At 59.3% G+C, this 21347-nt stretch overlaps 12 protein-coding genes across 12 annotated transcripts; 6 read left to right on the top strand and 6 right to left on the bottom strand.

Annotated features, from left to right (window-relative positions):
- Nucleotides 1-2693: 2693 nt before the first annotated feature.
- Nucleotides 2694-3059, bottom strand: LOC116436355 (scale keratin-like). The gene has a single exon (XM_032093389.1). It carries the CDS (start codon nucleotides 3057-3059, stop codon nucleotides 2694-2696), a length of 366 nt encoding a protein of 121 aa, XP_031949280.1.
- An 11-nt stretch (nucleotides 3060-3070) lies between these two features.
- LOC116436354 (scale keratin-like) lies at nucleotides 3071-4537 on the top strand. The gene is made up of 2 exons (XM_032093388.1): nucleotides 3071-3214; nucleotides 4148-4537. The coding sequence occupies exons 1-2, from the start codon at nucleotides 3071-3073 to the stop codon at nucleotides 4535-4537; spliced, it is 534 nt and encodes a 177-aa protein (XP_031949279.1).
- Nucleotides 4538-5813: 1276 nt separating this feature from the next.
- On the bottom strand, nucleotides 5814-6196 carry LOC116436552 (scale keratin-like). The gene has a single exon (XM_032093767.1). It carries the CDS (start codon nucleotides 6177-6179, stop codon nucleotides 5814-5816), a length of 366 nt encoding a protein of 121 aa, XP_031949658.1. The 5' UTR covers nucleotides 6180-6196.
- A 1084-nt stretch (nucleotides 6197-7280) lies between these two features.
- LOC116436550 (scale keratin-like) lies at nucleotides 7281-7663 on the top strand. The gene has a single exon (XM_032093765.1). The coding sequence runs from the start codon at nucleotides 7298-7300 to the stop codon at nucleotides 7661-7663; it is 366 nt and encodes a 121-aa protein (XP_031949656.1). The 5' UTR covers nucleotides 7281-7297.
- A 1283-nt stretch (nucleotides 7664-8946) lies between these two features.
- LOC116436549 (scale keratin-like) lies at nucleotides 8947-9329 on the bottom strand. The gene has a single exon (XM_032093764.1). The coding sequence runs from the start codon at nucleotides 9310-9312 to the stop codon at nucleotides 8947-8949; it is 366 nt and encodes a 121-aa protein (XP_031949655.1). The 5' UTR covers nucleotides 9313-9329.
- Nucleotides 9330-10433: 1104 nt separating this feature from the next.
- Nucleotides 10434-10805, top strand: LOC116436577 (scale keratin-like). Its single transcript, XM_032093803.1, has one exon. It carries the CDS (start codon nucleotides 10440-10442, stop codon nucleotides 10803-10805), a length of 366 nt encoding a protein of 121 aa, XP_031949694.1. The 5' UTR covers nucleotides 10434-10439.
- Nucleotides 10806-12085: 1280 nt separating this feature from the next.
- On the bottom strand, nucleotides 12086-12468 carry LOC116436573 (scale keratin-like). The gene has a single exon (XM_032093799.1). It carries the CDS (start codon nucleotides 12449-12451, stop codon nucleotides 12086-12088), a length of 366 nt encoding a protein of 121 aa, XP_031949690.1. The 5' UTR covers nucleotides 12452-12468.
- Nucleotides 12469-13561: 1093 nt separating this feature from the next.
- On the top strand, nucleotides 13562-13944 carry LOC116436574 (scale keratin-like). The gene has a single exon (XM_032093801.1). It carries the CDS (start codon nucleotides 13579-13581, stop codon nucleotides 13942-13944), a length of 366 nt encoding a protein of 121 aa, XP_031949692.1. The 5' UTR covers nucleotides 13562-13578.
- Nucleotides 13945-15221: 1277 nt separating this feature from the next.
- Nucleotides 15222-15593, bottom strand: LOC116436578 (scale keratin-like). The gene has a single exon (XM_032093804.1). It carries the CDS (start codon nucleotides 15585-15587, stop codon nucleotides 15222-15224), a length of 366 nt encoding a protein of 121 aa, XP_031949695.1. The 5' UTR covers nucleotides 15588-15593.
- Nucleotides 15594-16706: 1113 nt separating this feature from the next.
- LOC116436576 (scale keratin-like) lies at nucleotides 16707-17089 on the top strand. Its single transcript, XM_032093802.1, has one exon. It carries the CDS (start codon nucleotides 16724-16726, stop codon nucleotides 17087-17089), a length of 366 nt encoding a protein of 121 aa, XP_031949693.1. The 5' UTR covers nucleotides 16707-16723.
- A 1314-nt stretch (nucleotides 17090-18403) lies between these two features.
- LOC116436569 (scale keratin-like) lies at nucleotides 18404-18786 on the bottom strand. Its single transcript, XM_032093795.1, has one exon. It carries the CDS (start codon nucleotides 18767-18769, stop codon nucleotides 18404-18406), a length of 366 nt encoding a protein of 121 aa, XP_031949686.1. The 5' UTR covers nucleotides 18770-18786.
- A 1100-nt stretch (nucleotides 18787-19886) lies between these two features.
- On the top strand, nucleotides 19887-20269 carry LOC116436571 (scale keratin-like). Its single transcript, XM_032093797.1, has one exon. The coding sequence runs from the start codon at nucleotides 19904-19906 to the stop codon at nucleotides 20267-20269; it is 366 nt and encodes a 121-aa protein (XP_031949688.1). The 5' UTR covers nucleotides 19887-19903.
- Nucleotides 20270-21347: the final 1078 nt, after the last annotated feature.

The raw sequence follows: 21347 nt of genomic DNA, 5'->3' as shown, positions 1-21347 counted from the left end.
ATTATTCCAGTTGTCAGACTTCCAGTAGTTATTCCAATTATTTCCATCCAGTTTGGAACTGGAATAGGGAATAGTCACAGCCCCAAGGTTGCCAGATCTCAAGGACAACGCTCTCAGGCACCGGGTGGGTTTTTTGGGGTGCCTGTGCAGGGCCAGGAGTTGGACTCAATCCCTGTGGGGCCCTTCCAACTTAGGATATTCCATGATTCTACCTTTAAGTGGTTAATTCAGTGCTGGAATTCCTTTTAATTTTACGTCTTCCAGGAGATGTCTTAGAAATCACCCAACTGCCTTCAAAGACAAAGCTAAAAAATACTGCCTGAAGTTCTGCCAAAGCGTCTTCTGAAAAGGAATGATAGGAGGAAGGTGAACAAAGGGAAACAATTTTTGAGATAGGTATCTGATGAGCAAAGATGAGGCATTACCTTCTCTTTTTTCGTTAATCATTGCCATGATAAAGTTGCCTCAGGGAAGGTTTGCTTGAACCTGTCAGCAGGTGAGGTAAAAAGAACATGAACTGATGCATTAGAGAGGATTTACCTCTTCCTTCACTGGGACTCTTTCAAAGAAAATATCTTGAGTGTCAAAGAACAGCAAATCTTATTTTTCACAGGTAATTTCAATATTCTTCCTCATATGGGACTGGATCTGTCAGAGGGCTGTAAGTAATAAATTCAAGTGGAAATTAGTCCATGGTACCCATGAATGCTGGTTTTATTTTAAGAAAACAAGGTTTTGTTTTTATGGGTAAACAAACACTTATTGAGAATATTTTGTCCAAAAATCACAGAATTATTTAGGTTGGAAAAAACCTTTGAGATATTCAAGCTGTGCCTGATCCCCACCTGGTCACCCAGCCCAACATCCAGGAATTCCTTGGACATCTCCAGGGATGGGAACTCTAAACCTCCCTGAGCCCCTTCCAAGGCCTGACCACCCTTTCCAGGAGGAAATTCCTATGTCCAACCTGATGCTCCTCTGGTGCAGCTCAAAAAGCTCTTCCCTGATGGGTTCTCCTCTCTGTCCCTGCTTCATCCTCCCTGTCCCCTCCTTCCTCTCATCCAGGGCAGTTCCTGGGACAATTTTACAAAACGCGGATGCTTTTCTCTCTGTTTCTCTTCTGTTCTTTGCTTCCACACGCAGCCTCCAAGAGGTGCTTGGGTGTCAATCATGAGCCCAGCCGAACACCTGAGCTGCGACTGCCAAATTTCACCTGATCCTCTCAGCGAGGCTGTGCCAGGCAGGTACCAGCCTAATTAGGTGTTGTGTCAGACAAGTGCTCAGCCCAAGATAACACCCCTGGAGAGAGCCATTAACACCCAGGGAACAACGATTACACAGCTTTAATTTGGGCTCGATGCCTGCTCAGAGTGAGCTCATGTCTGATTGCAAAATCCTACACAGAGCTGACCTTTCTCTCAGTGTCTACACGGGAGTTATGGGGTGGAGGGAGTTTACTCCATTCATTACTCAAGGATCCATCCCAAAAAACCTCTAATTATTCATTTGCGTTCCTGGCATTGGCACATCTTTTGGGAACCCTGATAACAGAAAGAAAGCTGAGTGGCACGGAGCAGGAGGGAATCAGAGTTTCAGACTGGAAAAACGAGGTGGTTGAACTGCTGGGAGCAGCAGTAACGTGGTGATCGTCACGGGACGGGGCAGAGTTGGGGACCTGCTGAATATGGGGAAAGGAGGTGGTGCAACGGCAAGGAAACTCTCCTGTGCCACCTCTCAGGAGCCACCCTCAGAATCCCAGGAACCAGGAAAACACCTCCAAGATCATCAAGTCCAACCTGGCACCAATGCCCACCTCGTCAACCAGACCAGAGCACTGAAGGTCATGTCCAGTAGAATCATCTGAGCCAAGACCACTGGTTCCAGTGACCTCTGCTTGAATCCTCACATCCCTCACACTCACAGTTACCAAAGGATTCCGCACTGCCTCAATCCCAGATTTTCCAAGCAGAGTGTCAGACCTCTGGATCCTTAAAATAATTTAATCATGGTGCAAAAACAGAATAACGGCTCAGGATGATGCGTCTGAGGAGGGACAAACAAAGGGCATGTTGGGATTTTACAACCTCAAAGCCTGGGGACATCAGCTTCTGCTGTGACTGGGAGCGCCCAGTCACCTGACTGGGCCAGAGGCCCCTGTGACCTCTACATGCTTAGGAGTGAATACAATGAAAATATAAAATACCAGAGTCATGGTAATATAAGCACAACCTGTAAAACCAAGGGAAAGAGCACACCCAATTTCCCTATCACTGAAAACATGGCCTGACTCGTCAAACAGACATGGTGAATCCAGGAAAAATGAATGGAATTTATCCTAATTAAGACAAAATGCGGAACAGGAAGGAATACAATGAAAGCAGAAATTACCTGACCTCTCAAAGGAGTAAAAAGAAGATGATATGGCATGGTGAGATACGCAGAAATCAGAATCTACCCTCCCACTGTGGTGGGAACAGAACTCCAGAAAAATATACAGAGAGACAGGAGTTGGATGCAGGAAAACTTTATTGTGAACAGAGGGGCAGGAGAGGCTGGGAGAGGGACGGCAGGCAGGCCCCAGCCAGGCCGGGTGTCAGGGGCTGCAGGAGGCCAGGGCGGCTTGTGCAGAGCTCAACTTCTCCATGCTGGGCCGAGGCCGCCGTGGGTGTTTGGGGTGCGGGGCTGTGGTGGGTCTAGCAGGGCCCGCAGGTGTCCCAGAGCTTCTTGCTGTAGCGGGGCAGGACGCAAGGGCTGCAGGCGGGAGCAGCGTAGGCTCTGCCAAAGGTGCAGAGGCCCCCCGAGGCCTGGGTGGCGCCGGCGCCGTAGAGGCCGCCCAGCCCCAGGGAGCCGCCAAAGGCCGGTGCTCCGGAGGAGCCCACCACGGCTTGCTGCGGGAAGGAGCTGAGGATGGGGCCGGGGAAGGTGACCACCACGGGGGGCGGCTGGATGAAGGCTGAGGAGTCGGGACACTGGCGGGCGCACAGCTCGTTGCAGCTCTCAGCGATGGGCTGGGGCACAGCCACGCTGGTTTTGGGTGGGCACAGGTCGTAGCAGGACATCTTGGCGTGGGATGCGAGGGTGCTCTGCAAGAGAGGCCAGCGATGGTGGGAGAGCAGCAGAGGCCAGGGGCCGAGCCACAGAGGGGCCGGGGCTGGAGCAGGGAGCCGCGAGCAGAAGCGCTCGCACACTTACCCTTGTCCCCAAGGAGGAGAAGGTGGCCAGGGCAGTGCTTGGCCGAGTCTGGCCCCAGCAGGGCTTTTATAGCAGCCCCAGCATTGCTCAGCTCCAGCCGGGCCAATCTGCTCAGGGGACACTCCCTGCTGCTGCTGCTGCTGCTGCTGCTGCTGACAGCAGACCTGTGCGGCCCCTGCCCCTCCCTGAGTCAGCATCCCCCAGGTGCCACCCCAGCACATCCCGCTGCCCAAGCCATCCTGTCCTTCCTGCCACGTGAGGGACTCAATAGCAGGGATGTCACCCTGAGTAGACCCCATGGACACCTGGAAGTGTTTGGGTGGTCTGGGTCAGGAGTGGAAGGACCAAGAACTTTGTGGGGATCTGTGCATCACTGGCCAGCGTGGGGGAGGCAGAATGCATCTACCTCTAGACACTGTCCCGGGAGTTCTGCCAGGCTGGGCACAAAGACTGCTCGTGCCAGGCCTGAGATACATTGGGAAAGGAGCAGAGATGTCCACCTGGCCCAGGCTGATTCCAGCCCTGCCCCACCCCTTTGGAATATTAACGTTGTTCCTGGAGCCCATTCCTGGGTGACATCCCTGCTAATGAGTCCCTCATGTGGCAGGATGGACAGGATGGCTTGGGCAGCGGGATGTGCTGGGGTGGCACCTGGGGGATGCTGACTCAGGGAGGGGCAGGGGCCGCACAGCCCTGCTGTCAGCAGCAGCAGCAGCAGCAGGGAGTGTCCCCTGAGCAGATTGGCCCGGCTGGAGCTGAGCAATGCTGGGGCTGCTATAAAAGCCCTGCTGGGGCCAGACTCGGCCAAGCACTGCCCTGGCCACCTTCTCCTCCTCGGGGACAAGGGTAAGTGTGCGAGCGCTTCTGCTCGCAGATCCCTGCTCCAGCCCCGGCCCCTCTGTGGCTCGGCCGCTGGCCTCTGCTGCTCTCCCACCATCGCTGGCCTCTCTTGCAGAGCACCCTCGCATCCCACGCCAAGATGTCCTGCTACGACCTGTGCCCACCCAAAACCAGCGTGGCTGTGCCCCAGCCCATCGCTGAGAGCTGCAACGAGCTGTGCGCCCGCCAGTGTCCCGACTCCTCAGCCTTCATCCAGCCGCCCCCCGTGGTGGTCACCTTCCCCGGCCCCATCCTCAGCTCCTTCCCGCAGCAAGCCGTGGTGGGCTCCTCCGGAGCACCGGCCTTTGGCGGCTCCCTGGGGCTGGGCGGCCTCTACGGCGCCGGCGCCACCCAGGCCTCGGGGGGCCTCTGCACCTTTGGCAGAGCCTACGCTGCTCCCGCCTGCAGCCCTTGCGTCCTGCCCCGCTACAGCAAGAAGCTCTGGGACACCTGCGGGCCCTGCTAGACCCACCACAGCCCCGCACCCCAAACACCCACGGCGGCCTCGGCCCAGCATGGAGAAGTTGAGCTCTGCACAAGCCGCCCTGGCCTCCTGCATCCCCTGACACCCGGCTTGGCTGGGGCCTGCCTTCCGTCCCTCTCCCACCCTCTCCTGCCCCTCTGTTCACAATAAAGTTTTCCTGCATCCAACTCCTGTATCTTTTTGCCTCCTTTTCTGAAATCATGAGGACCCTGGGCATCTGGGAGTTCCAAGAGTGGGAGGGCAAATGCTGATCCTGGGATGGTCCAGTAGAATGAAAAAGACGGGGGAGTGGAAGGTAAAATAGAAAATGGACGGGTATAGTGGAGGTTAAACCTGAGAAGAAAATGTTATCAAAGGGGAAGTGGAGGAGTACGAAAGAGAACGGGGGAAGGGGTCAGGATAGGAGAAGGAGAAGGAGCATCAAAGACTCTTCCTGAAGAAAGACAGATCCCCTACTTGTAGGCCAGGAGACCATAGGCTTTGGCAGACCTGCACCCGTGCTGTCAAAGAGTGGAGTGGGCCCAGAGCTGGGAGCCATTCAGGGGCAGAAGACCAGGGCTCCAAACCAGCCTCCAGCCCCTCTGTGCCACCGTGGCTCTGCTAAAGGACCTGGGACTGGAATAAGTGGGACACTTCCCCCTCACCATACCCTGTATATTAAATTTCCTTATCATCAATTCCTTCTCTTTCCATTTGTCTTTGTCTTCTTTATATTTCTCCCTCTCCTCGCTCCTCATCATCTGTTTCCTCCTCTCCTTCTCCTTCTCCTTCTTCTTCCTCTTCTTCTCCCAATCCTTTGTCCTCTTCTTCTTCTTATCTTTCTCCATCTCCTAAACAAACCCATTTGCATCATTCTCTTTCCTGCACTCCCATTTCCTCTTTGATTTCATTTTCTTCTCCACTTTAACCCCCACTGCCCACTTCCCTCTTCTATTTCACTTTCCCCTTCCCTGTCCCCTTCCATTTCCGATTCCCCCTGGCAATCCCAGCAACACCATTTCCCCACCCACTCTTAGAACTCCCCCAGCCCTGGGGCCTTCCTAAATTGAGAAAAGAAGGCAAAGAGACAGGAGTTGGATGCAGGAAAACTTTATTGTGAACAGAGGGGCAGGAGAGGGTGGGAGAGAGACGGCGGGCAGGCCCCAGCCAGGCCGGGTGTCAGGGGCTGCAGGAGGCCAGGGCGGCTTGTGCAGAGCTCAACTTCTCCATGCTGGGCCGAGGCCGCCGTGGGTGTTTGGGGTGCGGGGCTGTGGTGGGTCTAGCAGGGCCCGCAGGTGTCCCAGAGCTTCTTGCTGTAGCGGGGCAGGACGCAAGGGCTGCAGGCGGGAGCAGCGTAGGCTCTGCCAAAGGTGCAGAGGCCCCCCGAGGCCTGGGTGGCGCCGGCGCCGTAGAGGCCGCCCAGCCCCAGGGAGCCGCCAAAGGCCGGTGCTCCGGAGGAGCCCACCACGGCTTGCTGCGGGAAGGAGCTGAGGATGGGGCCGGGGAAGGTGACCACCACGGGGGGCGGCTGGATGAAGGCTGAGGAGTCGGGACACTGGCGGGCGCACAGCTCGTTGCAGCTCTCAGCGATGGGCTGGGGCACAGCCACGCTGGTTTTGGGTGGGCACAGGTCGTAGCAGGACATCTTGGCGTGGGATGCGAGGGTGCTCTGCAAGAGAGGCCAGCGATGGTGGGAGAGCAGCAGAGGCCAGCGGCCGAGCCACAGAGGGGCCGGGGCTGGAGCAGGGAGCTGCGAGCAGAAGCGCTCGCACACTTACCCTTGTCCCCGAGGAGGAGAAGGTGGCCAGGGCAGTGCTTGGCCGAGTCTGGCCCCAGCAGGGCTTTTATAGCAGCCCCGGCATTGCTCAGCTCCAGCCGGGCCAATCTGCTCAGGGGACACTCCCTGCTGCTGCTGCTGCTGCTGCTGCTGACAGCAGGGCTGTGCGGCCCCTGCCCCTCCCTGAGTCAGCATCCCCCAGGTGCCACCCCAGCACATCCTGCTGCCCAAGCCAACCTCTCCTTCCTGCCACGCGAGGGACTCAATAGCAGGGATGTCACCCAGAGTAGACTCCATGGAGACGCGCAAGTATTTGGGAGGTCTGGGTCAAGAGTGGAAGGACCAAGAACTTTGTGGGGATCTGTGCATCACTGGCCAGCGTGGGGGAGCCAGAATCCATCTACTTCTTTGCACTGCCCCGGGAGTTCTGCCAGGCTGGGTGCAAAGATTCTTCGTGCCAGGCCTGAGATACATTGGGAAAGGAGCAGAGATGTCCACCTGGCCCAGGCTGATTCCAGCCCTTCCCCGCCCATTTGGAACATCAAAGATGTTCCTGGAGCCCATTCCTGGGTGACATCCGTGCTATCGAGTCCCTCACGTGGCAGGAAGGACAGGATGGCTTGGGCAGCGGGATGTGCTGGGGTGGCACCTGGGGGATGCTGACTCAGGGTGGGGCAGGGGCCGCACAGCCCTGCTGTCAGCAGCAGCAGCAGCAGCAGCAGCAGCAGGGAGTGTCCCCTGAGCAGATTGGCCCAGCTGGAGCTGAGCAATGCTGGGGCTGCTATAAAAGCCCTGCTGGGGCCAGACTCGGCCAAGCACTGCCCTGGCTACCTTCTCCTCCTCGGGGACAAGGGTAAGTGTGCGAGCGCTTCTGCTCGCAGCTCCCTGCTCCAGCCCCGGCCCCTCTGTGGCTCGGCCCCTGGCCTCTGCTGCTCTCCCACCATCGCTGGCCTCTCTTGCAGAGCACCTTCGCATCCCACGCCAAGATGTCCTGCTACGACCTGTGCCCACCCAAAACCAGCGTGGCTGTGCCCCAGCCCATCGCTGAGAGCTGCAACGAGCTGTGCGCCCGCCAGTGTCCCGACTCCTCAGCCTTCATCCAGCCGCCCCCCGTGGTGGTCACCTTCCCCGGCCCCATCCTCAGCTCCTTCCCGCAGCAAGCCGTGGTGGGCTCCTCCGGAGCACCGGCCTTTGGCGGCTCCCTGGGGCTGGGCGGCCTCTACGGCGCCGGCGCCACCCAGGCCTCGGGGGGCCTCTGCACCTTTGGCAGAGCCTACGCTGCTCCCGCCTGCAGCCCTTGCGTCCTGCCCCGCTACAGCAAGAAGCTCTGGGACACCTGCGGGCCCTGCTAGACCCACCACAGCCCCGCACCCCAAACACCCACGGCGGCCTCGGCCCAGCATGGAGAAGTTGAGCTCTGCACAAGCCGCCCTGGCCTCCTGCAGCCCCTGACACCCGGCCTGGCTGGGGCCTGCCTGCCGTCCCTCTCCCAGCCTCTCCTGCCCCTCTGTTCACAATAAAGTTTTCCTGCATCCAACTCCTGTCTCTTTGCCTCCATTTCTGAAATTAAGAAGAACCCAGGCATAGGGGAGTTCCACGAGTGGGAGGGGAAATGCTGATCTACGGATGCCTGTGGGGAATGGAAAATGGAAGTGGAAGGGGAAAGTTAAATCGAAGAGGGAAGGGGATAGTGGAGGTTAAAGTGGGCAAGAAAATGTTATCAAAAAGCAAGTATGAAAGGAGAAGTGGGAAGGGGTAGGATGAGAAAGATAGGATAAGGAAGAGAAGAAGAAGGAGTTGCAATGGTTCTTCTCAAGAAGGTCAGATCCCTTGCTTGTAGGCCATGAGGCCACAGGCTTTTGCAGACCTGAACCCGTGCTGTCACAGAGTGGAGTGGGCCCAGAGCTGGGAGCAATCCTGGGGCAAAGGACCAGGGCTCCATCCCCTCTGTGCCCCCATGGCTCTGCTAAAGGACCTGGGACTGAAACAAGAGGGACACTTCCCCCTCACCATGCCCTGTACATTTACCTTCCTCATCTTCAGCTCTTTGTCTTTGCCTTTGTCTTTTTCCTCTTCATATTTCTGCCTCTCCTTGTTCCACATCTTTTGTTTCCTCTTCTCCTTCTCCTTCCTCTTCTCCATGTCCTCCTCCGTCTCCTTCCTCCTTTTCTTCCACTTTTCCCTCTTTTCCTTCTCCTTCTTCTTGTCCTTCCCCCAATCCAATCCCTTGCTGTCATTTTCTATCTTCTGCTATTAATCCACTTTGATATAATTTCCTTCTACACTTGAACCTCCATGTTCTCCTTCCTTCTCCTATTTTACTATCCCCTTCCCTTTCCATTTCCAATTCCATGGGGCCATCACAGAAACACCATTTCCCTTTGTAGTGTTGGGACCCTCCCAGCCCTGGGGTCTTCCTGGTTTTGGAGAAAAGGTGAGGGAGACAGGAGTTGGATGCAGGAAAACTTTATTGTGAACAGAGGGGCAGGAGAGGCTGGGAGAGGGACGGCAGGCAGGCCCCAGCCAGGCCGGGTGTCAGGGGCTGCAGGAGGCCAGGGCGGCTTGTGCAGAGCTCAACTTCTCCATGCTGGGCCGAGGCCGCCGTGGGTGTTTGGGGTGCGGGGCTGTGGTGGGTCTAGCAGGGCCCGCAGGTGTCCCAGAGCTTCTTGCTGTAGCGGGGCAGGACGCAAGGGCTGCAGGCGGGAGCAGCGTAGGCTCTGCCAAAGGTGCAGAGGCCCCCCGAGGCCTGGGTGGCGCCGGCGCCGTAGAGGCCGCCCAGCCCCAGGGAGCCGCCAAAGGCCGGTGCTCCGGAGGAGCCCACCACGGCTTGCTGCGGGAAGGAGCTGAGGATGGGGCCGGGGAAGGTGACCACCACGGGGGGCGGCTGGATGAAGGCTGAGGAGTCGGGACACTGGCGGGCGCACAGCTCGTTGCAGCTCTCAGCGATGGGCTGGGGCACAGCCACGCTGGTTTTGGGTGGGCACAGGTCGTAGCAGGACATCTTGGCGTGGGATGCGAGGGTGCTCTGCAAGAGAGGCCAGCGATGGTGGGAGAGCAGCAGAGGCCAGCGGCCGAGCCACAGAGGGGCCGGGGCTGGAGCAGGGAGCTGCGAGCAGAAGCGCTCGCACACTTACCCTTGTCCCCGAGGAGGAGAAGGTGGCCAGGGCAGTGCTTGGCCGAGTCTGGCCCCAGCAGGGCTTTTATAGCAGCCCCAGCATTGCTCAGCTCCAGCCAGGCCAATCTGCTCAGGGGACACTCCCTGCTGCTGCTGCTGCTGCTGCTGCTGCTGCTGACAGCAGGGCTGTGCGGCCCCTGCCCCTCCCTGAGTCAGCATCCCCCAGGTGCCACCCCAGCACATCCCGCTGCCCAAGCCATCCTCTCCTTCCTGCCACGCGAGGGACTCAATAGCAGGGATGTCACCCAGAGTAGACTCCATGGAGACGCGGAAGTATTTGGGAGGTCTGGGTCAAGAGTGGAAGGACCAAGAGCTTTGTGGGGATCTGTGCATCACTGGCCAGCGTGGGGGAGCCAGAATCCATCTACTTCTTTGCACTGCCCCGGGAGTTCTGCCAGGCTGGGTGCAAAGATTCTTCGTGCCAGGCCTGAGATACATGGGGCAAGGAGCCGAGCTGTCCATCTGGCCCAGGCTGATTCCAGCCCTTCCCCGCCCATTTGGAACATTAAAGATGTTCCTGGAGCCCATTCCTGGGTGACATCCCTGCTATCGAGTCCCTCACGTGGCAGGAAGGACAGGATGGCTTGGGCAGCAGGATGCGCTGGGGTGGCACCTGAGGGATGCCGACTCAGGGAGGGGCAGGGGCCGCACAGCCCTGCTGTCAGCAGCAGCAGCAGCAGCAGCAGCAGCAGCAGGGAGTGTCCCCTGAGCAGATTGGCCCGGCTGGAGCTGAGCAATGCTGGGGCTGCTATAAAAGCCCTGCTGGGGCCAGACTCGGCCAAGCACTGCCCTGGCCACCTTCTCCTCCTCGGGGACAAGGGTAAGTGTGCGAGCGCTTCTGCTCGCGGCTCCCTGCTCCAGCCCCGGCCCCTCTGTGGCTCGGCCGCTGGCCTCTGCTGCTCTCCCACCATCGCTGGCCTCTCTTGCAGAGCACCCTCGCATCCCACACCAAGATGTCCTGCTACGACCTGTGCCCACCCAAAACCAGCGTGGCTGTGCCCCAGCCCATCGCTGAGAGCTGCAACGAGCTGTGCGCCCGCCAGTGTCCCGACTCCTCAGCCTTCATCCAGCCGCCCCCCGTGGTGGTCACCTTCCCCGGCCCCATCCTCAGCTCCTTCCCGCAGCAAGCCGTGGTGGGCTCCTCCGGAGCACCGGCCTTTGGCGGCTCCCTGGGGCTGGGCGGCCTCTACGGCGCCGGCGCCACCCAGGCCTCGGGGGGCCTCTGCACCTTTGGCAGAGCCTACGCTGCTCCCGCCTGCAGCCCTTGCGTCCTGCCCCGCTACAGCAAGAAGCTCTGGGACACCTGCGGGCCCTGCTAGACCCACCACAGCCCCGCACCCCAAACACCCATGGCGGCCTCGGCCCAGCATGGAGAAGTTGAGCTCTGCACAAGCCGCCCTGGCCTCCTGCAGCCCCTGACACCCGGCCTGGCTGGGGCCTGCCCGCCGTCTCTCTCCCAGCTTCTCCTGCCCCTCTGTTCACAATAAAGTTTTCCTGCATCCAACTCCTGTATCTTTTTGCCTCCTTTTCCAAAATCATGAGCACCCAGGGCATGGGGGGAGTTCCACGAGTGGGAGGGCAAATGCTGATCCTGGGATGGTCAGGGAGAATGAAAAAGACGGGGGAGTGGAAGGTAAAATAGAAAATGGACGGGTATAGTGGAGGTTAAACCTGAGAAGAAAATGTTATCAAAGGGCAAGTGGGAGAATACGAAAGAGAGCAGTGGGATGGGGTCAGGGTAGGAGAAAGAGAAGGAGCACCAAGGTCTTTTCCTGAGGAAAGTCAGATCCCCTGCTTGTAGGCCAGGAGTCCACAAGGCTTTTGCAGACCTGCACCCGTGCTGTCAAAGAGATGAGTGGGCCCCAGAGCTGGGAGCAAAGGACCAGGGCTCCAACCCGGCCTCCAGCCCCTCTGTGCCCCCATGGCTCTGCTAAAGGACCTGGGACTGGAATAAGAGGGACGCTTCCCCCTCACCATGCCCTGTACATTAAATTTCCTTATCAGCAGCTCCTTCTCTTTCCATTTGTCTTTGTCTTAGTCTTTCGTCTTTATATTGCTCCCACTGCTCATTCCTCATCTGTTTCCTCTTCTCCTTCTCCTTCTCCTTCTCCTTCTCCTTCTCCTTCCTCTTCTTCTCCCAATCCTTTGTCCTTCTTCTCTTTCTCCATCTCCTAACCAAACCCATTTGCATCATTCTCCCTCCTCCACTCCCATTTCCTCTTTGATTTCATTTTCTTCTCCACTTTAACCTCCACTGTCCACTTCCCTCTTCGATTTAACTTTCCCCTTCTCTGTCCCCTTCCATTTCCGATTCCCCCTGGCAATCCCAGCAACAACATTACCCCTCCCACTCTTGAAACTCTTCCAGCCTTGGGGTGTTCCTAAACTGAGAAAAGAAGGCGAAAAGACAGGAGTTGGATGCAGGAAAACTTTATTGTGAACAGAGGGGCAGGAGAGGGTGGGAGAGAGACGGCGGGCAGGCCTCAGCCAGGCCGGGTGTCAGGGGCTGCAGGAGGCCAGGGCGGCTTGTGCAGAGCTCAACTTCTCCATGCTGGGCCGAGGCCGCCGTGGGTGTTTGGGGTGCGGGGCTGTGGTGGGTCTAGCAGGGCCCGCAGGTGTCCCAGAGCTTCTTGCTGTAGCGGGGCAGGACGCAAGGGCTGCAGGCGGGAGCAGCGTAGGCTCTGCCAAAGGTGCAGAGGCCCCCCGAGGCCTGGGTGGCGCCGGCGCCGTAGAGGCCGCCCAGCCCCAGGGAGCCGCCAAAGGCCGGTGCTCCGGAGGAGCCCACCACGGCTTGCTGCGGGAAGGAGCTGAGGATGGGGCCGGGGAAGGTGACCACCACGGGGGGCGGCTGGATGAAGGCTGAGGAGTCGGGACACTGGCGGGCGCACAGCTCGTTGCAGCTCTCAGCGATGGGCTGGGGCACAGCCACGCTGGTTTTGGGTGGGCACAGGTCGTAGCAGGACATCTTGGCGTGGGATGCGAGGGTGCTCTGCAAGAGAGGCCAGCGATGGTGGGAGAGCAGCAGAGGCCAGCGGCCGAGCCACAGAGGGGCCGGGGCTGGAGCAGGGAGCTGCGAGCAGAAGCGCTCGCACACTTACCCTTGTCCCCGAGGAGGAGAAGGTGGCCAGGGCAGTGCTTGGCCGAGTCTGGCCCCAGCAGGGCTTTTATAGCAGCCCCAGCATTGCTCAGCTCCAGCCAGGCCAATCTGCTCAGGGGACACTCCCTGCTGCTGCTGCTGCTGCTGCTGCTGCTGCTGACAGCAGGGCTGTGCGGCCCCTGCCCCTCCCTGAGTCAGCATCCCCCAGGTGCCACCCCGGCACATCCCGCTGCCCAAGCCATCCTCTCCTTCCTGCCACGCGAGGGACTCAATAGCAGGGATGTCACCCAGAGTAGACTCCATGGAGACGCGGAAGTATTTGGGAGGTCTGGGTCAGGAGTGGAAGGACCATGAGCTTTGTGGGGATCTGTGCATCACTGGCCAGCGTGGGGGAGGCAGAATTCATTTATTTCTTGGCACTGCCCCGGGAGTTCTGCCAGGCTGGGTGCAAAGACTGCTCGTGCCAGGCCTGAGATACATTGGGAAAGGAGCAGAGATGTCCACCTGGCCCAGGCTGATTCCAGCCCTGCCCCACCCATTTGAAACATTAACGTTGTTCCTGGAGCCCATTCCTGGGTGACATCCCAGCTATCAAAGATCTGACATGGCAGGATGGACAGGATGGCTTGGGCAGCGGGATGCGCTGGGGTGGCACCTGGGGGATGCTGACTCAGGGAGGGGCAGGGGCCGCACAGCCCTGCTGTCAGCAGCAGCAGCAGCAGCAGCAGCAGCAGCAGGGAGTGTCCCCTGAGCAGATTGGCCCGGCTGGAGCTGAGCAATGCTGGGGCTGCTATAAAAGCCCTGCTGGGGCCAGACTCGGCCAAGCACTGCCCTGGCCACCTTCTCCTCCTCGGGGACAAGGGTAAGTGTGCGAGCGCTTCTGCTCGCAGATCCCTGCTCCAGCCCCGGCCCCTCTGTGGCTCGGCCGCTGGCCTCTGCTGCTCTCCCACCATCGCTGGCCTCTCTTGCAGAGCACCCTCGCATCCCACGCCAAGATGTCCTGCTACGACCTGTGCCCACCCAAAACCAGCGTGGCTGTGCCCCAGCCCATCGCTGAGAGCTGCAACGAGCTGTGCGCCCGCCAGTGTCCCGACTCCTCAGCCTTCATCCAGCCGCCCCCCGTGGTGGTCACCTTCCCCGGCCCCATCCTCAGCTCCTTCCCGCAGCAAGCCGTGGTGGGCTCCTCCGGAGCACCGGCCTTTGGCGGCTCCCTGGGGCTGGGCGGCCTCTACGGCGCCGGCGCCACCCAGGCCTCGGGGGGCCTCTGCACCTTTGGCAGAGCCTACGCTGCTCCCGCCTGCAGCCCTTGCGTCCTGCCCCGCTACAGCAAGAAGCTCTGGGACACCTGCGGGCCCTGCTAGACCCACCACAGCCCCGCACCCCAAACACCCACGGCGGCCTCGGCCCAGCATGGAGAAGTTGAGCTCTGCACAAGCCGCCCTGGCCTCCTGCAGCCCCTGACACCCGGCCTGGCTGGGGCCTGCCCGCTGTCTCTCTCCCAGCCTCTCCTGCCCCTCTGTTTACAATAAAATTTTCCTGCATCCAACTCCTGTCTTTTTGCCTCCTTTTCCAAAATCATGAGCACCCAGGGCATGGGGGAGTTCCACGAGTGGTAGGGCGAACGCTGATCCTGGGATGGTCAGGGAGAATGAAAAATACGAGGGAGTGGAAGGCAAAATAGGAAAGGAAAGGAGATAGTGGAGGTTAAACCTGAGAAGAAAATGTTATCAAAGGGTTAGTGGGAAAGTATGAAAGAGAGCAGTGGGATGGGGTCAGGGTAGGAGAAAGAGAAGGAGCACCAAGGTCTTTTCCTGAAGAAAGTCAGATCCCCTGCTTGTAGGCCAGGAGTCCACAGGCTTTTGCAGACCTGCACCCGTGCTGTCAAAGAGATGAGTGGGCCCCAGAGCTGGGAGCAAAGGACCAGGGCTCCAACCCGGCCTCCAGCCCCTCTGTGCCCCCATGGCTCTGCTAAAGGACCTGGGACTGGAATAAGAGGGACGCTTCCCCCCTCACCATGCCCTGTACATTAAATTTCCTTATCAGCAGCTCCTTCTCTTTCCATTTGTCTTTGTCTTAGTCTTTCGTCGTTATATTGCTCCCACTGCTTATTCCTCATCTGTTTCCTCTTCTCCTTCTCCTTCTCCTTCTCCTTCTCCTTCTCCTTCCTCTTCTTCTCCCAATCCTTTGTCCTTCTTCTCTTTCTTCATCTCCTAACCAAACCCATTTGCATCATTCTCCCTCCTCCACTCCCATTTCCTCTTTGATTTCATTTTCTTCTCCACTTTAACCTCCACTGTCCAATTCCCTCTTCGATTTAACTTTCCCCTTCCCTGTCCCCTTCCATTTCCGATTCCCCCTGGCAATCCCAGCAACAACATTACCCCTCCCACTCTTGAAACTCTTCCAGCCTTGGGGTGTTCCTAAACTGAGAAAAGAAGGCGAAAAGACAGGAGTTGGATGCAGGAAAATTTTATTGTGAACAGAGGGGCAGGAGAGGCTGGGAGAGGGACGGCGGGCAGGCCCCAGCCAGGCCGGGTGTCAGGGGCTGCAGGAGGCCAGGGCGGCTTGTGCAGAGCTCAACTTCTCCATGCTGGGCCGAGGCCGCCGTGGGTGTTTGGGGTGCGGGGCTGTGGTGGGTCTAGCAGGGCCCGCAGGTGTCCCAGAGCTTCTTGCTGTAGCGGGGCAGGACGCAAGGGCTGCAGGCGGGAGCAGCGTAGGCTCTGCCAAAGGTGCAGAGGCCCCCCGAGGCCTGGGTGGCGCCGGCGCCGTAGAGGCCGCCCAGCCCCAGGGAGCCGCCAAAGGCCGGTGCTCCGGAGGAGCCCACCACAGCTTGCTGCGGGAAGGAGCTGAGGATGGGGCCGGGGAAGGTGACCACCACGGGGGGCGGCTGGATGAAGGCTGAGGAGTCGGGACACTGGCGGGCGCACAGCTCGTTGCAGCTCTCAGCGATGGGCTGGGGCACAGCCACGCTGGTTTTGGGTGGGCACAGGTCGTAGCAGGACATCTTGGTGTGGGATGCGAGGGTGCTCTGCAAGAGAGGCCAGCGATGGTGGGAGAGCAGCAGAGGCCAGCGGCCGAGCCACAGAGGGGCCGGGGCTGGAGCAGGGAGCTGCGAGCAGAAGCGCTCGCACACTTACCCTTGTCCCCGAGGAGGAGAAGGTGGCCAGGGCAGTGCTTGGCCGAGTCTGGCCCCAGCAGGGCTTTTATAGCAGCCCCAGCATTGCTCAGCTCCAGCCGGGCCAATCTGCTCAGGGGACACTCCCTGCTGCTGCTGCTGCTGCTGCTGCTGCTGCTGCTGCTGACAGCAGGGCTGTGCGGCCCCTGCCCCTCCCTGAGTCAGCATCCCCCAGGTGCCACCCCAGCGCATCCCGCTGCCCAAGCCATCCTGTCCTTCCTGCCACGTGAGGGACTCCATAGCAGGGATGTCACCCAGAGTAGACTCCATGGACACGCGGAAGTATTTGGGAGGTCTGGGTCAGGAGTGGAAGGACCAAGAACTTTGTGGGGATCTGTGCATCACTGGCCAGCGTGGGGGAGCCAGAATCCATCTACTTCTTTGCACTGCCCCGGGAGTTCTGCCAGGCTGGGTGCAAAGATTCTTTGTGCCAGGCCTGAGATACATTGGGAAAGGAGTAGAGATGTCCATCTGGCCCAGGCTGATTCTAGCCCTTCCCCGCCCATTTGGAACATTAAAGATGTTCCTGGAGCCCTTTCCTTGGTGACATCCCTGCTATCGAGTCCCTCACGTGGCAGGATGGACAGGATGGCTTGGGCAGCAGGATGCGCTGGGGTGGCACCTGGGGGATGCTGACTCAGGGAGGGGCAGGGGCCGCACAGCCCTGCTGTCAGCAGCAGCAGCAGCAGCAGCAGCAGCAGCAGCAGGGAGTGTCCCCTGAGCAGATTGGCCCGGCTGGAGCTGAGCAATGCTGGGGCTGCTATAAAAGCCCTGCTGGGGCCAGACTCGGCCAAGCACTGTCCTGGCCACCTTCTCCTCCTCGGGGACACGGGTAAGTGTGCGAGCGCTTCTGCTCGCAGCTCCCTGCTCCAGCCCCGGCCCCTCTGTGGCTCGGCCGCTGGCCTCTGCTGCTCTCCCACCATCGCTGGCCTCTCTTGCAGAGCACCTTCGCATCCCACGCCAAGATGTCCTGCTACGACCTGTGCCCACCCAAAACCAGCGTGGCTGTGCCCCAGCCCATCGCTGAGAGCTGCAACGAGCTGTGCGCCCGCCAGTGTCCCGACTCCTCAGCCTTCATCCAGCCGCCCCCCGTGGTGGTCACCTTCCCCGGCCCCATCCTCAGCTCCTTCCCGCAGCAAGCCGTGGTGGGCTCCTCCGGAGCACCGGCCTTTGGCGGCTCCCTGGGGCTGGGCGGCCTCTACGGCGCCGGCGCCACCCAGGCCTCGGGGGGCCTCTGCACCTTTGGCAGAGCCTACGCTGCTCCCGCCTGCAGCCCTTGCGTCCTGCCCCGCTACAGCAAGAAGCTCTGGGACACCTGCGGGCCCTGCTAGACCCACCACAGCCCCGCACCCCAAACACCCACGGCGGCCTCGGCTCAGCATGAAGAAGTTGAGCTCTGCACAAGCCGCCCTGGCCTCCTGCAGCCCCTGACACCCGGCCTGGCTGGGGCCTGCCCGCCGTCTCTCTCCCAGCCTCTCCTGCCCCTCTGTTCACAATAAAGTTTTCCTGCATCCAACTCCTGTCTCCCTCAGCTTTCATCCAAAACCAGAAAGACCCCAGGGCTGGGAGGGTCCCAACACTACAAAGGGAAATGGTGTTGCTGTGATAGCCCAGTGGAATCGGAAATGGAAAGGGAAGGGGATAGTAAAATAGGAGAAGGAAGGAGACCATGGAGGTTCAAGTGTAGAAGAAAATTATATCAAAGTGGATTAATAGCAGAAGATAGAAAATGTCAGGAAGGGATTGGATTGGGAGAAGGACATGAAGAAGGAGAAGGAATAGAGGAAACAGTGGAGGAAAAGGAGGAAGGAGAAGGAGGAGGACATGGAGAAGAGGAAGGAGAAGAAGAAGGAGAAGAGGAAACAGAAGATGAGGAACAAGGAGAGGGAGAAATATAAAAAAGAAAGACAAAGAGTAAGACAAATACAAAGACAAAGACAAAGGCAAAGACAAAGAGCTGAAGATGAGGAAGGTAAATGTACAGGGCATGGTGAGGGGGAAGTGTCCCTCTGGTTTCAGTCCCAGGTCCTTTAGCAGAGCCATGGGGGCACAGAGGGGATGGAGCCCTGGTCCTTTGCCCCGGGATTGCTCCCAGCTCTGGGCCCACTCCACTCTGTGACAGCACGGGTTCAGGTCTGCAAAAGCCTGTGACCTCATGGCCTACAAGCAGGGGATCTGACTTTCTTAAGAAGAATCATTGCAACTCCTTCTTCTCATCCTTATCCTATCTTTCTCATCCTACCCCTTCCCACTTCTCCTTTCATACTTGCTTTTTGATAACATTTTCTTGCCCACTTTAACCTCCACTATCCCCTTCCCTCTTCTATTTAACTTTCCCCTTCCACTTCCATTTTCCATTCCCCACGGGCATCCGTAGATCAGCATTTCCCCTCCCACTCGTGGAACTCCCCTATGCCTGGGTTCTTCTTAATTTCAGAAATGGAGGCAAAGAGACAGGAGTTGGATGCAGGAAAACTTTATTGTGAACAGAGGGGCAGGAGAGGCTGGGAGAGGGACGGCAGGCAGGCCCCAGCCAGGCCGGGTGTCAGGGGCTGCAGGAGGCCAGGGCGGCTTGTGCAGAGCTCAACTTCTCCATGCTGGGCCGAGGCCGCCGTGGGTGTTTGGGGTGCGGGGCTGTGGTGGGTCTAGCAGGGCCCGCAGGTGTCCCAGAGCTTCTTGCTGTAGCGGGGCAGGACGCAAGGGCTGCAGGCGGGAGCAGCGTAGGCTCTGCCAAAGGTGCAGAGGCCCCCCGAGGCCTGGGTGGCGCCGGCGCCGTAGAGGCCGCCCAGCCCCAGGGAGCCGCCAAAGGCCGGTGCTCCGGAGGAGCCCACCACGGCTTGCTGCGGGAAGGAGCTGAGGATGGGGCCGGGGAAGGTGACCACCACGGGGGGCGGCTGGATGAAGGCTGAGGAGTCGGGACACTGGCGGGCGCACAGCTCGTTGCAGCTCTCAGCGATGGGCTGGGGCACAGCCACGCTGGTTTTGGGTGGGCACAGGTCGTAGCAGGACATCTTGGCGTGGGATGCGAGGGTGCTCTGCAAGAGAGGCCAGCGATGGTGGGAGAGCAGCAGAGGCCAGCGGCCGAGCCACAGAGGGGCCGGGGCTGGAGCAGGAAGCCGCGAGCAGAAGCGCTCGCACACTTACCCTTGTCCCCGAGGAGGAGAAGGTGGCCAGGGCAGTGCTTGGCCGAGTCTGGCCCCAGCAGGGCTTTTATAGCAGACCCAGCATTGCTCAGCTCCAGCCGGGCCAATCTGCTCAGGGGACACTCCCTGCTGCTGCTGCTGCTGCTGCTGCTGCTGCTGCTGACAGCAGACCTGTGCGGCCCCTGCCCCTCCCTGAGTCGGCATCCCCCAGGTGCCACCCCAGCACATCCCGCTGCCCAAGCCATCCTGTCCTTCCTGCCACGTGAGGCACTCATTAGCAGGGATGTCACCCTGAGTAGACTCCATGGACACGTGGAAGTATTTGGGAGGTCTGGGTCAGGAGTGGAAGGACCAAGAACTTTGTGGAGATCTGTGCATCACTGGCCAGCGTGGGGGAGGCAGAATTCATTTATTTCTTGGCACTGCCCCTGGAGTTCTGCCAGGCTGGGCACAAAGACTGCTCGTGCCAGGCCTGAGATACATTGGGAAAGGAGCAGAGATGTCCACCTGGCCCAGGCTGATTCCAGCCCTGCCCCACCCCTTTTGGACCATTAACATTGTTCCTGGAGCCCATTCCTGGGTGACGTCCCTGCTATCGAATATATGATGTGGCAGGATGGACAGGATGGCTTGGGCAGCGGGATGTGCTGGGGTGGCAGCTGGGGGATGCTGACTCAGGGAGGGGCAGGGGCCGCACAGCCCTGCTGTCAGCAGCAGCAGCAGCAGCAGCAGCAGCAGCAGCAGGGAGTGTCCCCTGAGCAGATTGGCCCGGCTGGAGCTGAGCAATGCTGAGGCTGCTATAAAAGCCCTGCTGGGGCCAGACTCGGCCAAGCACTGCCCTGGCCACCTTCTCCTCCTCGGGGACAAGGGTAAGTGTGCGAGCGCTTCTGCTCGCAGCTCCCTGCTCCAGCCCCGGCCCCTCTGTGGCTCGGCCGCTGGCCTCTGCTGCTCTCCCACCATCGCTGGCCTCTCTTGCAGAGCACCCTCGCATCCCACGCCAAGATGTCCTGCTACGACCTGTGCCCACCCAAAACCAGCGTGGCTGTGCCCCAGCCCATCGCTGAGAGCTGCAATGAGCTGTGCGCCCGCCAGTGTCCCGACTCCTCAGCCTTCATCCAGCCGCCCCCCGTGGTGGTCACCTTCCCCGGCCCCATCCTCAGCTCCTTCCCGCAGCAAGCCGTGGTGGGCTCCTCCGGAGCACCGGCCTTTGGCGGCTCCCTGGGGCTGGGCGGCCTCTACGGCGCCGGCGCCACCCAGGCCTCGGGGGGCCTCTGCACCTTTGGCAGAGCCTACGCTGCTCCCGCCTGCAGCCCTTGCGTCCTGCCCCGCTACAGCAAGAAGCTCTGGGACACCTGCGGGCCCTGCTAGACCCACCACAGCCCCGCACCCCAAACACCCACGGCGGCCTCGGCCCAGCATGGAGAAGTTGAGCTCTGCACAAGCCGCCCTGGCCTCCTGCAGCCCCTGACACCCGGCCTGGCTGGGGCCTGCCTGCCGTCCCTCTCCCAGCCTCTCCTGCCCCTCTGTTCACAATAAAGTTTTCCTGCATCCAACTCCTGTCTCTTTGCCTCCATTTCTGAAATTAAGAAGAACCCAGGCATAGGGGAGTTCCACGAGTGGGAGGGGAAATGCTGATCTACGGATGCCTGTGGGGAATGGAAAATGGAAGTGGAAGGGGAAAGTTAAATCGAAGAGGGAAGGGGATAGTGGAGGTTAAAGTGGGCAAGAAAATGTTATCAAAAAGCAAGTATGAAAGGAGAAGTGGGAAGGGGTAGGATGAGAAAGATAGGATAAGGAAGAGAAGAAGAAGGAGTTGCAATGGTTCTTCTCAAGAAGGTCAGATCCCTTGCTTGTAGGCCATGAGGCCACAGGCTTTTGCAGACCTGAACCCGTGCTGTCACAGAGTGGAGTGGGCCCAGAGCTGGGAGCAATCCTGGGGCAAAGGACCAGGGCTCCATCCCCTCTGTGCCCCCATGGCTCTGCTAAAGGACCTGGGACTGAAACAAGAGGGACACTTCCCCCTCACCATGCCCTGTACATTTACCTTCCTCATCTTCAGCTCTTTGTCTTTGCCTTTGTCTTTTTCCTCTTCATATTTCTGCCTCTCCTTGTTCCACATCTTTTGTTTCCTCTTCTCCTTCTCCTTCCTCTTCTCCATGTCCTCCTCCGTCTCCTTCCTCCTTTTCTTCCACTTTTCCCTCTTTTCCTTCTCCTTCTTCTTGTCCTTCCCCCAATCCAATCCCTTGCTGTCATTTTCTATCTTCTGCTATTAATCCACTTTGATATAATTTCCTTCTACACTTGAACCTCCATGTTCTCCTTCCTTCTCCTATTTTACTATCCCCTTCCCTTTCCATTTCCAATTCCATGGGGCCATCACAGAAACACCATTTCCCTTTGTAGTGTTGGGACCCTCCCAGCCCTGGGGTCTTCCTGGTTTTGGAGA

This window comes from Corvus moneduloides, chromosome 29 (assembly GCF_009650955.1).
Source record: "Corvus moneduloides isolate bCorMon1 chromosome 29, bCorMon1.pri, whole genome shotgun sequence".
Taxonomy (NCBI): domain Eukaryota; kingdom Metazoa; phylum Chordata; class Aves; order Passeriformes; family Corvidae; genus Corvus; species Corvus moneduloides.
This window is presented reverse-complemented; position numbering and strand designations above follow the sequence as displayed.